This window comes from Myxocyprinus asiaticus, chromosome 26 (genome assembly GCF_019703515.2).
Source record: "Myxocyprinus asiaticus isolate MX2 ecotype Aquarium Trade chromosome 26, UBuf_Myxa_2, whole genome shotgun sequence".
Classification (NCBI taxonomy): Eukaryota; Metazoa; Chordata; class Actinopteri; order Cypriniformes; family Catostomidae; genus Myxocyprinus; species Myxocyprinus asiaticus.
This window is the reverse complement of record NC_059369.1, coordinates 23,984,350-23,997,960: the sequence shown is the minus strand read 5'-3', so window position 1 is coordinate 23,997,960 and position 13,611 is coordinate 23,984,350. Positions and strand designations below refer to the sequence as shown.

At 39.3% G+C, this 13,611-nt stretch overlaps 1 protein-coding gene across 2 annotated transcripts in view; it reads left to right on the top strand.

Moving 5' to 3' along the window:
- The window catches only part of igf1ra (insulin-like growth factor 1a receptor), a 154,317-nt gene that overhangs the window by 113,427 nt on the left and 27,279 nt on the right, over positions 1-13,611 (top strand). For both annotated transcript variants that reach the window (XM_051656476.1, XM_051656475.1), the window contains exons 5-10: positions 949-1,093; positions 5,807-6,015; positions 7,094-7,220; positions 7,872-8,107; positions 8,232-8,399; positions 8,877-9,084. In XM_051656476.1, coding sequence (XP_051512436.1) covers positions 949-1,093; positions 5,807-6,015; positions 7,094-7,220; positions 7,872-8,107; positions 8,232-8,399; positions 8,877-9,084 — 1,093 coding nt within the window. The remainder of the gene's footprint in view (positions 1-948; positions 1,094-5,806; positions 6,016-7,093; positions 7,221-7,871; positions 8,108-8,231; positions 8,400-8,876; positions 9,085-13,611) is intronic.

Genomic DNA, 13,611 nt, shown 5'->3' with positions numbered 1-13,611 from the left:
CTGAGATGCATGTGCTATAATCTATATGTACAATGCATGTTTTTTAGTTTTTTGCTGAAATTATGTTTTTGTACTGTCCCTATACAAATAAATAAATAAATATAAACCAATATATGATATTCCAAATATGATAGGATATAAAGCCTATAAACCCTTCTTTATGGACATTTTTATAGTGAATACACATTTTTCAAGTGATGCTCTGTTATAAAATATTTAATTGGAGAGATATGAATGACAAAACAGAACAAGGTTGGCAAATTGTGACTTTCAAAAAAAAATATTTTGTTTGAACATTTAAACATTTAAAACCATTTTTTAAACAACAATTGAAATCAGAAGCAACAATGTGCCAACCTTCTTTTTTTTCTTTTTTCTTTTTTTTATAGTATTTTTTTCTTTCAGTTTTGCACCTGTATTAGTTCATTGTAAATTGTTGCTTGTGTCGTAAAACTTGCCCCCTATCCTTCTTGATAACGGAAATCTGTCCTTTGAGGATCTTACTGGGAAACAAATGTACACAAATAACTATAATCATTTAAATACAGTATATTATTTCTGAAGATTTGTACCTGACATACACATGGAAATCTACTCTAGCAATCTCTATAAAATTAATTTAAGAAATACTTAACCAGTAATCATGAATGACTGGAAAGTTCGTAGAAAAGTCATGCAAATTCAGTGATTAAAAAGTGTAAGAACCCTGATTATTGTTTTATATTAAAATGACATGTATTTTCCGTGGGTGATACAATAGACAAGTCTCTTGTCTTGTTGGGATGAGCCGCTAAAGCTCTTAGCGGTTTGATATGGAACAGTTGCTGCCATCCATGTATCACTGACACTGTGATGAAGTGATGAGTTAGTGCAGACACTGTTTGTCTTGTGGGATTTGGTTTGTGCTGCTCCAGTGTCATATATCTCTCTCCCTCTCTGTTTCCCCAGATAACATTGCATCAGAGCTGGAGAGTTTCATGGGTTTGATCCAGACGGTGACTGGATATGTAAGGATCAAGCACTCTCACACTCTGGGCTCTCTGTCCTTCCTCAAGAGTCTGAGATACATTAATGGGGAAGAGCTCACCGAACAGTAAGACATTAAAGCACTTGACACTATCAGCTGCACACTCCAGCTATTGTAGTGACATTTAAATGATTGACTGTGCATAGAACAGAGCAAGCCTGCAAAGCCTGTCCTATACAGTACATGCTACATGTCTTACTGAACGACAGTTATTTGTATGTCTTTTTAAGTCTGTGTCAGAATCATTTGTGAGAGAAACTTGACACTGTTAATGCATCACAACCACTACTTTTTCCACATAGGGTTTCCCTATATATATATATATATATATATATATATATATATATATATATATATATATATATATATATATATATATATATACAGTTGTGCTCAAAAGTTTGCATACCCTGGCAGAAATTGTGACATTTTGGCATTGATTTTGAAAATATTACTGATCATGCAAAAAAACCTGTCTTTTATTTAAGGATAGTGATCATATGAAGCCATTTATCATCACATAGTTGTTTGGCTCCTTTTTAAATCATAATGATAACAGAAATCACCCAAATGGCCTTGATCAAAAGTTTACACACCCTTGAATGTTTGGCCTTGTTACAGACACACAAAGAGACACACACAGGTTTAAATGGCAATTAAAGGTTAATTTCCCACACCTGTGGCTTTTTAAATTGCAATTAGTGCCTGTGTATAAATAGTCAGTGAGTTTGTTTGCTCTCACGTGGATGCACTGAGCAGGCTAGATACTGAGCAATGGGGAGCAGAAAAGAACTGTCAAAAGACCTGCGTAACAAGGTAATGGAACTTTATAAAGATGGAAAAGGATATAAAAAGATATCCAAAGCCTTGAAAATGCCAGTCAGTACTGTTCAATCACTTATTAAGAAGTGGAAAATTCAGGGATCTCTTGATACCAAGCCAAGGTCAGGTAGACCAAGAAAGATTTGTCGGGATACAAAGAAAAACCCAAAGGTAACCTCAGGAGAAATACAGGCTGCTCTAGAAAAAGACGGTGTGGTTGTTTCAAGGAGCACAATACAACGATACTTGAACAACAATAAGCTGCATGGTCGAGTTGCCAGAAAGAAGCCTTTACTGCACCAGTGCCACAAAAAAGCCCGGTTACAATATGCCCGACAACACCTTGACACGCCTCACAGCTTCTGGCACACTGTAATTTGGAGTGACGAGACCAAAATGGAGCTTTATGGTCACAACCATAAGTGCTATGTTTGGAGAGGGGTCAACAAGGCCTATAGTGAAAAGAATACCATTCCCACTGTGAAGCATGGTGGTGGCTCACTGATGTTTTGGGGGTGTGTGAGCTCTAAAGGCATGGGGAATCTTGTGAAAATTGATGGCAAGATGAATGCAGCCTGTTTTCAGAAAATACTGGCAGACAATTTGCATTCTTCTGCACGAAAGCTGCGCATGGGATGCTCTTGGACTTTCCAGCACGACAGTGACCCTAAGCACAAGGCCAAGTTGACCCTCCAGTGGTTACAGCAGTAAAAGCTGAAGGTTCTGGAGTGGCCATCACAGTCTCCTGACCTTAATATCATCGAGCCACTCTGGGGAGATCTTAAACGTGCAGTTCATGCAAGACGACCAAAGACTTTGCATGACCTGGAGGCATTTTGCCAAGACGAATGGGCAGCTATACAACCTGCAAGAATTTGGGGCCTCATAGACAACTATTACAAAAGACTGCACACTGACATTGATGCTAAAGGGGGCAATACACAGTATTAAGAACTAAGGGTATGCAGACATTTGAACAGGGGTCATTTCATTTTTTTCTTTGTTGCCATGTTTTATGATTGTGCCATTCTGTTATAACCTACAATTGAATATGAATCCCATAAGAAATAAAATAAATGTGTTTTGCCTGCTCACTCATGTTTTCTTTAAAAATGGTACATATATTACCAATTCTCCAAGGGTATGCAAACTTTTGAGTGCAACTGTATATATATATATATATATATATATATTAATATTAATGAATATTAATAAATTATGCAGATATACAGTATATATTGATGTGGCCTTAGTGTCATAATAACAGCTCTGAAGTGGAATTTCAAAGTTTAAAATCTAAGTTTACTTTAAACTTTAACACTATTCTTTTGCTGCTTTTCAAGCACTGGAATTTCCTTCTGGAAATATATGTGTGCATTGATGTTTAGTCACATAGTTCATAGTTCAACATAGTTTGTTAGTCTCATGAAACATGAATATTTCTTAGACTCAGCGTCCTTCACAATCCTTTCATTTTACAACATGTGTCTCCTAGGGTTTCTATAGGAACGGGTGAAAGTTATAAAACATCAGCTCTAATGGAATGCACAGCTCTGAGGACTCTGTGTCTCATTGCTTTATAGGCTGAAACTCAAGAGATCCAGCTAATGTATACACATAGAAATACACAGGAAGTGATTTAACCTCTTGATGGCTTTGATCCAGTACCATAAACAGTGTCTGGACCTTTTGAAATATACTGTGTTCAGCGATATCTGTAGACTAATTTGTCCTCACATGATGTCAGAAGCTTTATGGAAGACAAAAGAGTGTGGGAACCTCCTGGGAACCTCACTTGTTGTGGTCTCACTGGGGTTGAGTTTCATCTAGAGGAATGCTTGTAAGCAGCACAGGCATTCTTAGCGTTCCTGAGGTGTTCAGTGGGGCTCAGCGTGTGCAGCTGTAGAAGCCATGCAAACACTCTTCTGAGCCCTGATCTCCATGTGTGCTTTGAAACACAACACTATCTGCACACACACTTCACTTGTTTTTATTTCCCCATATATATCACATTCATTGTGTGTACAACCAGATCAGATCAGTCTCATTCCTTAGATTTTTCTTGCATGAGAAATAATAAATACCGTACGTGGCACTAATAGTATTAGGACATTTAAGCCACACCTAATAATAAGGGCTGTGAATCGGTTAAAAAAAATTAACTAATTAATCACAGAGTTTTCTGTAATCAATCACAATTAATCATGGTACATTAAAACAAACATTAATATATAATCATAAGTATATTAACTTATATACTATACTTTGTCTCCAAGAACTTGCAAGAGTAGTCATTATTTATTCTAACTATTTAAATATGTACATGTTAAAGTGTTCAGTTTTTTTTGCAGATAGAGTTTATTAGACACAAAACCAGTGGATATGCTGTAATTAGAATAATCTGCCCTTTTACAATGGACTTTTTTAAATAATAGGATCTGTTATGCAGATTCAATTCATACCAAGCTTTGTTGGCAAGATAAACTTAAGTGTACATTGCTGATGTAGTATTATACTCATACAGATATAAAACAAATTGAATGCTGAAGTTAAATCTCAAAACTATTATTTTCTCAGGCTGCCATTCACTCTCTATACACAGATCAGCCACAACATTAAAACCACCTGCCTAATATTGTGTAGGTCCCCCTCGTGCTGCCAAAACAGCGCCAACCCGCATCTCTGAATAACATTCTGAGATGCTATTCTTTTCACCACAATTGTACAGAGTGGTTATCTGAGTTACCGTAGACTTTGTCAGTTCCAAACAGTCTGGCCATTCTCTGTTGACCTCTCTCATCAACAAGCCGTTTCTGTCCACAGAACTGCCGCTCACTGGATGTTTTTTGTTTTTGGCACTATTCAGAGTAAATTCTAGAGACTGTTGTGTGTGAAAATCCCAGGAGATCAGCAGTTACAGAAATACTCAAACCAGATCACATTTTTCCCCATTCTGTTGGTTGATGTGAACATTAACTGAAGCTCCTAACCTGTATCTGCATGATTTTATGCACTGCACTGCTGCCACACGATTGGCTGATTAGATAATCGCATGGATGATTGTTGGTGCCAGATGGGCTGGTTTGAGTATTTCTGTAACTGCTGATCTCATGGGATTTTCACACACAACAGTCTTTAGAATTTACTCAGAATGGTGCCAAAAACAAAAAAACATCCAGTGAGCGGCAGTTCTGTGGATGGAAACGCCTTGTTAATAAGAGAGGTGGCTCAATGTTAGTGAGAGAGAATGGCTAGACTGGTTCAAACTGACAAAGTCTACAGTAACTCAGATAACCGCTCTGTACAATTGTGGTGAGAATGCTATTCTGAGATGCGGGCTGGCGCTGTTTTGGCGGCACGAGGGGGACCTACACAATATTAGGCAGGTGGTTTTAATGTTGTGGCTGATCGGTGTATCTACATTCTGGATATCTCACGTGTGACAGTGGTTCAGATGACAGTGAGAGAGTGTTTTCGGGCAATGTGAAGCAATACGGCAGCTTGCCCATAAATTTGTGAAGTTTCATATGTGAAAAACTTTAACGTGCTAAACAGTCAACAATTGATCGCAGAAATTAACGCATTAAATTTACCAGCCCTACTGATAATGTATGAATGTTTTTGCATTACATGACAAAATATCATTTTGTATTATATATAAAATGTATATACATGCATTATATAGCAAAATATCAACCAAGTGAAAATTACAAAAAACTTTTTTTAAATGTTTTGCTTTAATAGTGTGCTTGTGCTCTCTTTCTTTAAAATAAATACCTCTTGGTTTGATATTTTTTAAATAATGTAAACACATAAACACATTTTTATGTGTGGCTAAAGTGTCCAAATACATTTCTGTGGTTGCTGTATTTGAGACATAGTAATACAGGACACCTAGTCTTTGCACTTTTAGTACTGTACTTGAAGTTGTTTTATTTAATTTTTTTCCTACTGTAGGATGTATGCATTCTCTGCAGTGGACAACCAGCACCTGCAGTTTCTGTGGGACTGGAGCCAGCACAATCTGACCATTAGAGCTGGGAAGCTCTTCTTCCGCTTCAATCCCAAGCTTTGCATGTCTGAGATTCAGAAAATGTGGGAGAAGACGGGCGTCAAGGAAAAGATGGAATTGGATGATGTTCGCAGCAATGGAGAACGCGCAAGTTGTGAGTACACAGCAGTATTATCTGTCTATCACTGGCGATTGCTTTAAGGGGGCTTTCACACTGGGCACGTTTGCTGCGGTCAGATTCTGAGTGTGATTGTTCCCGGTGCCCCCAGCAGCTTTGGTCTGATTTCACATTCACTTGATTCTATTGAACCCCAGTCCATTTGCGTTCATCTTACGTCTTCACAAACACGCATGGAGAACACAACGCGACTCATCATACTTTTTGTTATTTTGGTGCCATTATGCACAGCAGAGTGAACGACAACTGCGTATATGTGCGCTTCATGGCGTAACTCCAGGGGAAGGCAGCTTGCTGCTGCTCGCAAATGGCGTTTTTTGAGGAGACAGCTGATTGCATCTCGTGTCCAAGATGAAGTTATCGCCACTGTCATCTCCTATTACACCCTATATTTATAACCTATAATAGTATTGATATATAGTATTTATAAGGTGTATAGATAGATAGATAGATGTCATCATCGGCTAAAACACATGCGCAGGTTACTTTACATCCTGCACGAGTGCGCACCCGAGTCCGAGTTGCTTTCACATTCACATGAATCGTGCTACAGTTCCATTGCAACCGAACTCATACCACCTCCTACAGGTAGTCTCGGGTTCGGTACCATGGTGCGTTCCCAGGTCCGCATGACAGCTTTCACATTACCAATTTTTCATGTGAACCGTGCTCTGTTTCGAACTAAACTGCCAGTGTGAAAGCACCCTAAGACTGCACAGGAAGCACAGATTCACCTAAAATTTTATCAGAAATGCAACATGGCATGTTCAGTGTATGTATCTGCCTTATTATGCTTTTTTCACAGGTTTCAACATAGAGTGAATTTGCTTTGAAGAACAGTGGTAATTGCTTATCCAATGTGGTCATATTTTTACAGAGCATTTAATTGCTCTGACTCTAGACTGTGAGACATTAACAGAAGTGCCTTTTCTAATACCACTTAAATTCCTAGAAGCTCACAAAATATGAAAAGGCCAAGGCTAAGCCTTATATTTCAGCTGAAGAACTCTTATGGGCGCTTTTAGTTAAATCTCTCTTATGACCCCTCTTCTAGGTGAGAGTTATATTCTAAAGTTCAAGTCTAACCACACTCAGAGTACTCGGATAAAGCTCACTTGGGAACGCTATCGACCGCCAGACTACAGAGACCTCATCAGCTTCATAGTCTATTACAAGGAGGCGTGAGTATATAACTGCTATAGAGTTACTATTGTAGACTTCTACAGTGGAGTTAAAAAATCTACATAAAGACAACATGTAAAAAAAAACTGGGATTTAAAATATAAAATCTGGAAATTAACAAAAGTTGAAATGATTCTGCACTATTTTTACCTCACAAATAAAATGGAAGCAAATTTGGGACATTGATCATATTAAATCTTTTGTACAAACAGTCTGATGTCCTAGCTTCCATTGAAGCACACAATATGCTCTTTTGTACATTCTCAAATCATGCCGGGTTAACATGAAGCTTCAGATTTGGTAAAAACTTGTGGAGTCCATTCATGCTTGAGTGCATGCTGTCGTTAAAGCAAATATGAGACATACCAAATACTAGATACTGAATATAAGTATAAGAAATATAAGCAATTTTGACAAAAATTCTCTAAAAAAAAATTTCTTCAAATTGTTATGCTGACAATATATTTTGTAATAAAAAAAAAAAAAAACTGTTTTATTATAGAAAAAATATAAAGTAGAAGCATTTTCACAAGTGGACTCAGACTATTGACCTTGGCTTTGTTAGCAGCATCAGTGTTTTTAAAGAGATTTTTAATCTTATGTAGAGTTTTTCACTTAATGCATTAGCGCTCTATCTTTCTTCAATACAGGCCATTCCAGAACATCACAGAATTTAATGGACAAGACGGATGCGGTTCTAATAGCTGGAACATGGTGGATGTGGACCTTCCTCAGGACAAATCAACAAACCCAGGTGTACTTCTGTCATCTCTGAAGCCCTGGACACAATATGCTATCTTTGTGAAAGCTGTCACCCTGGTTGTGGAGGACAAGCACATTCTGGGGGCTAAGAGTGAGGTGGTCTACATCCGAACCAATGCGTCAGGTAGGCTTCACCACCATCCGTCCAGTGTCCACACAATATCCAGTATCCATCTGTCCATTTGACTCATTACACCAACTAATATCTGAAAAGTGTTATGTTATGCTTATGGAATTGCCTTCCACAGCACCATCAATGCCTCTGGATGCCCGTGCATATGCCAACTCCTCCTCATCCCTGGTGGTGAAATGGTCTCCTCCCATCTCTCCTAATGGAAACAAAACATTCTACCTGCTCCGTTGGCAGCAGCAAGTTGAGGACCGTGAACTCTACCAGCATAACTACTGCTCTAAAGGTAAGTATGCAACTTTCTCTCCCTAACAACCCCCTCTCCTTCACCCTTTGGTTCCCCTTTCCTGTTATTTGAAGACATTTAGGTGTCAATATGTATAGGATAATATACCATGACTACATTATTGTTACACAGCTACTTACCAAATAAATAACATGGCATGAAATATTGATTTGGACATTATATGTTATATGTTATATACATATTATATGGATTGAGATATATAGAATATTGAATTATTTTATTATGTAAGAAGAAAGAGACCGCAGAGTGATACGAGAGACACTGTAAATAGTATGCATAGGACAACAATTAATTATACGATTTTGTGATCATTATGCATAAATATTTGACTGCACAGTGCCATGATTGTCCAATGAGAATCAAGTATTCCTCGGAGCCATAAGTCCATAAGTATGGACACATATGTGTCTGCTTGCTGTTCGATCAGCTCAGAGTGTGTCATGTTTTGGAACACAGAGCTAAAGATCCCCATCCGCATCTCAGCCACGGCTTTGTCAGACATGGAAGGGGACACAAAGCCAACCAAATCAGATGCTAGCGGTGTTGAGAAGGGACCATGCTGCCCCTGCCCAAAAACCAAGGAGGACCTAAAGGCAGAGGCGGAAGACCGCTCCTACCGCAAAGTCTTTGAGAACTTCCTCCACAACTCCATCTTCACACCCAGGTATGAAAAATACACTGACAGCACTCTACGAATCAGCTTTTAGGTCAGATCAAGCAAAGCTCTAGAGTAGGTCTATTCAGTTCTGGTCCTGGAGGGCCACTGTCCTGCAGAGTTTTGTTTCAACCCTAATTACCTGAACCAGCTAATCAAGGCAGAGCTCTTCTACCAAGGGAAGCCTACAAGGTTAGCAACAAAAGGCATAATGCTGTGGTCCCATAGACATCCTATGGGTGGTACACTGGCGAGGAGACGAGGCTGGTTTTTTTTTTTCTGAATGGATGTCAATGGAGATGCTTCAGTGTGCCGAATAAACTGCTTCAAAACAGCTCATCACTTAATGAATTGACCACATGTCCACTAATTTTCAACATGCTTTACACTAAACAATGCTTTTGGAATGAACTATGTGTGAAGTCTACCATGATAAAATTGCTGTTTCATAAGAGAAGACACGGACAATGTTGTGACAGTTAGGTGTCAGTTCATGGCTCCTCCCATTCATTTGTATGGTATCCACAAACGGTGACTTGCTGTCTTAACACACTAGTTGACCATTACTCTCTCTCTTTTGGTAAAAATGCTGAGGTTGTTATCTCAGTATAAAGGATCTCTGATCAGTGTCTTCTGGATTACTTAAAATTACATCCAGGTGTGTTTGATTAGGGTTGGAACTAAACTCTGCAGTACAGTGGCCCTAAGGGACTGGAGTTGAATAGCCCTGTGTACTGGAATGGCTAGGTCAACACTTGGTACAGTAGGAACCGAGGCACTTTACTTTCTGCCATGGTTTACAACAGTGGTCTGAACCCTCAATTCTTCCTGGAGAGTGATTATCAAGGTGGGCTGAGCTCATAGTCTTGAGGCTGCTCGATTTAATGGAATCAAAAACAGAGTTTTGGAGGCCTGAACCAGTTGCCTAATTATTTTGACATGGGGCTGACAAGATCAGAACATGAGGTTTTAAAAGGGGTAGATGCCAGCAGCATAGGCTGGAACGGAATCAGATGGCGAGGGGAAAGGTGCAGCGCTAAGCACTTCAGGCCTGTTGTTGCTGGGACGACACAGTCGGTCGCATATTAAGGCTTCGGCGGACTGTAATTTGGGGTGCACAAACAGAGGCAAGTGGGAGAGAGACTGGATTAATGAGACTGGAGAGCTGCCGTGGACTGAGGGCTCGCTCCATGTTAGGCTTTTGTTTGCCGAAATAGGGAGTGACATTTGCATTGTGTTATCTGTTTACCTTGCTTGTGTCATCGGATATTTTTTTGTTTCTAACCCCTTCTTGTGATGGTGAAGAACCGAACACAGGAACCATTCACGTTTACACAGACACACATGCTTTAAGTCTTTCCGAGGGTTAAATCAGGACATTTGCCCCAAGTACTGTAAATCAGGCTTTTTTGTGGCTTGTTTATTTGGTTGCGAGTGTGTGTATATGTGTTTTAGGTTGTTGAGTCATGAGTATTGATGCCCAAATTGATGTCGCCAAACATCTTCTACCACTTAGCTTTCCCAAACTTCTGCTTTTAGAGCCCTATTTTCATCAAGGTAATGGTTTGCGGTTCACTCAGGGACAGCGCGATGCACCAGTCAACTCTTTTTTCCATCTGAAATTAATCTGTAAATGTAAATACACTTTCCCTCAGTAGCAGAAATGCCTATGAAGCCCCTATTCTCCAGTCCTGTATGTATTTTGATATTGACTCAAACCCTGACACCCAACCATCATCCCCCCAGGATCTTCGTTTTGAGCCCACTCACTCCCAAGTTTTATTTGTTATGGCTGCTTTGGAAGCCAAGGTGACAAATTTTTCACTGCCATCATGTGCACTGGCCCACCATCCCTGCTGTGCAAGCCTCAGTACTAGCATCAAGACTTCAGGAAAGGGCCTGTGAAATGGTTTGAATCTGATGGCGAGAGAATGAAGCGGATATGTTTTTCCATTCAACGTTCGTCCCCTTTTTTTTTTTCTCTTCCCCTGTCTCTCCCTCTCGCTCTCTCCTGCCTCAGACACTCTCTTTGTCTGCCGGTGTTTTGTTTGGAGTGACCAGCTCCCAGGAAATGTACAGCAAACCTATTTGGAATGTTAATTAATTCTACAGGAAGATCTCTTTCGAGCTGGCTAGTGATCACTAAAGAGAAGACAGAGAGGGACAGAGAGAGAGGGTGGGAGAGACATACACTGGCAGCCAAAAGTTTGGAATAATGTACAGATTTTGCTCTTATAAAAATAAATAAGTACTTTTATTCACCAAAGTGGCATTCAACTGAATGTATAGTCAGGACATTAATAGCATGGAAAATTACTATTACAATTTGAAAAATAACCAACTACTTCAAAGAGTTCTTATCAAAAAATTATCCACGTGCAGCAATGACAGCTTTGCAGATCCTTGGCATTCTAGCTGTTAGTTTGTCCAGATACTCAGGTGACATTTCACCCCATGCACTTCCTGTAGCACTTATCATAGATGTGGCTGTCTTGTCGGGCACTTCTCACGCACCTTACAGTCTAGCTGATCCCACAAAAGCTCAATGGGGTTAAGATCCATAACAATCTTTTCCAATTATCTGTTGTCCAATGTCTTTGTTTCTTTGCCCACTCTAACCTTTTCTTTTTGTTTTTCTGTTTCAAAAGTGTCTTTTTCTTTGCAATTCTTCCCATAAGGCCTGCACCCCTGAGTCTTCTCTTTACTGTTGTACATGAAACTGGTGTTGAGCAGGTAGAATTCAATGAAGCCGTCAGCTGAGGACACGTGAGGCATCTATTTCTCAAACTAGAGTCTCTGATGTACTTATCCTCTTGTTTAGTTGTACATCTGGCCTTCCACATCTCTTTCTGTCCTTGTTAGAGCCAGTTGTCCTTTGTCTTTGAAGACTGTAGTGTACACCTTTGTATGAAATCTTCAGATTGTTGGCAATTTCAAGCATTGTATAGCCTTCCTTCCTCAAATCAATGATTTACTGACAAGTTTCTAGAGAAAGCTGTTTCTTTTTTGCCATTTTTGACCTAATATTGACCTTAAGACATGCCAGTCTATTGCATATTGTGGCAACTCAAAAACAAACACAAAGACAACGTTAAGCTTCATTTAACGAACCAAATAACTTTCAGCAGTGTTTAATATAATGGAAAGTGATTTTCTAGTACCAAATTAGCAATTTAGCATGATCACTCAAGGATAAGGTGTTGGAGTGATGGCTGCTGGAAATGGGGCCTGTCTAGATTTGATCAAAAATGACTTTTTTCAAATAGTGATGGTGCTGTCTTTTTTTACATCAGTAATGTCCTGACTATACTTTGTGATCAGTTGAATTCCACTTTGGTGAAATAAAGTGCCAGTTTCCTTCCAAAACAGCTAAATCTGTACATTATTCCAATCTTTTGGCCGCCAGTGTATAGAAAAAGATTGGAGGAGGTGTGGATGTGAGGTCTGCTCTTTCAGACTCCCACACAGCTGATTGGGTCCTATGTGAGATGGAAGGCTATAATGGAAGCCCACATCATTCCTAAGCCTTGCGCATCAGTGAAGATTTGAGTATCAGCCAAGGGACATGAGGTGTTGTCTATGCATCAATTGGAGACTGACACATAAGCCTTAATAACGCAGTACAATGAGCTCATTGAAAAAATAGACGCAAGATGGGGGACAAAGTGAGAGAAATGTTGATTATAATAATTTGTATAATAATAATCAATACTGTAAAATATTGATAAAAGTAGTTCAGTGTTTTTATTATTTTACTCAATATTTGTGTGCTAACTATTTCTTTGCTTATTAGAGTTTCAAGCCGTTAGCTTAGCAACATGCTAACAACAAACTATTGAACGCGAAGGCTGTACCGAAGGTAGACATCTTAATAATTCTGCCTTGTAAGATACCTCGTTTTGACTAAATTCTAAGGCAGCATTGTATGTATCATTCACAGGGCAAAAGTATAATGCAAGATGGCGGATGAAACAGATGAAATGTTGAGTACAAATTATTTAGTTTAAAACTGAAAAGTATACGGAGTACGGCGACACCATGCGAAGGGCAAACGTGTGAGAGGCAGCTCTGCGCACTTTGCTAATTTTTTTTTTATCATTTTCATGATATAACCCAGTGAAATTTGATACAGCAGTTACACATTTACTGTTTGAGGTAAACATGGCAAAAAAGTCAAAATCCTCGGGCTCTGGAGACATTAAAAGACACTTACAGGTTCAAGATGAAAGCCCAGACAGGCCTGTGGACCGGGGACTCGATTTGGATGGCGTGGTGGGAGAAGGAATCCAGCGTCAACTGTCCAACATGTCGGTGATGTTGACAAAGGTACTTGCGGACTTGGAGGATCTGGCTGTAATACGTCAATCGATTACAGCGATGGAAAAAAAATTCTCTGAGCTGGTCACAAGAGTGACAGATGCTGAAAAACAAATCGATTTTTTGGAGTCATCAGAGAGGGAATTAGCCACTAATCTGCCCGCGACCAAAGTTGATTTGGAACGTGTTCTTGAAAAGCTTGAAGATCTTGAGAATAGA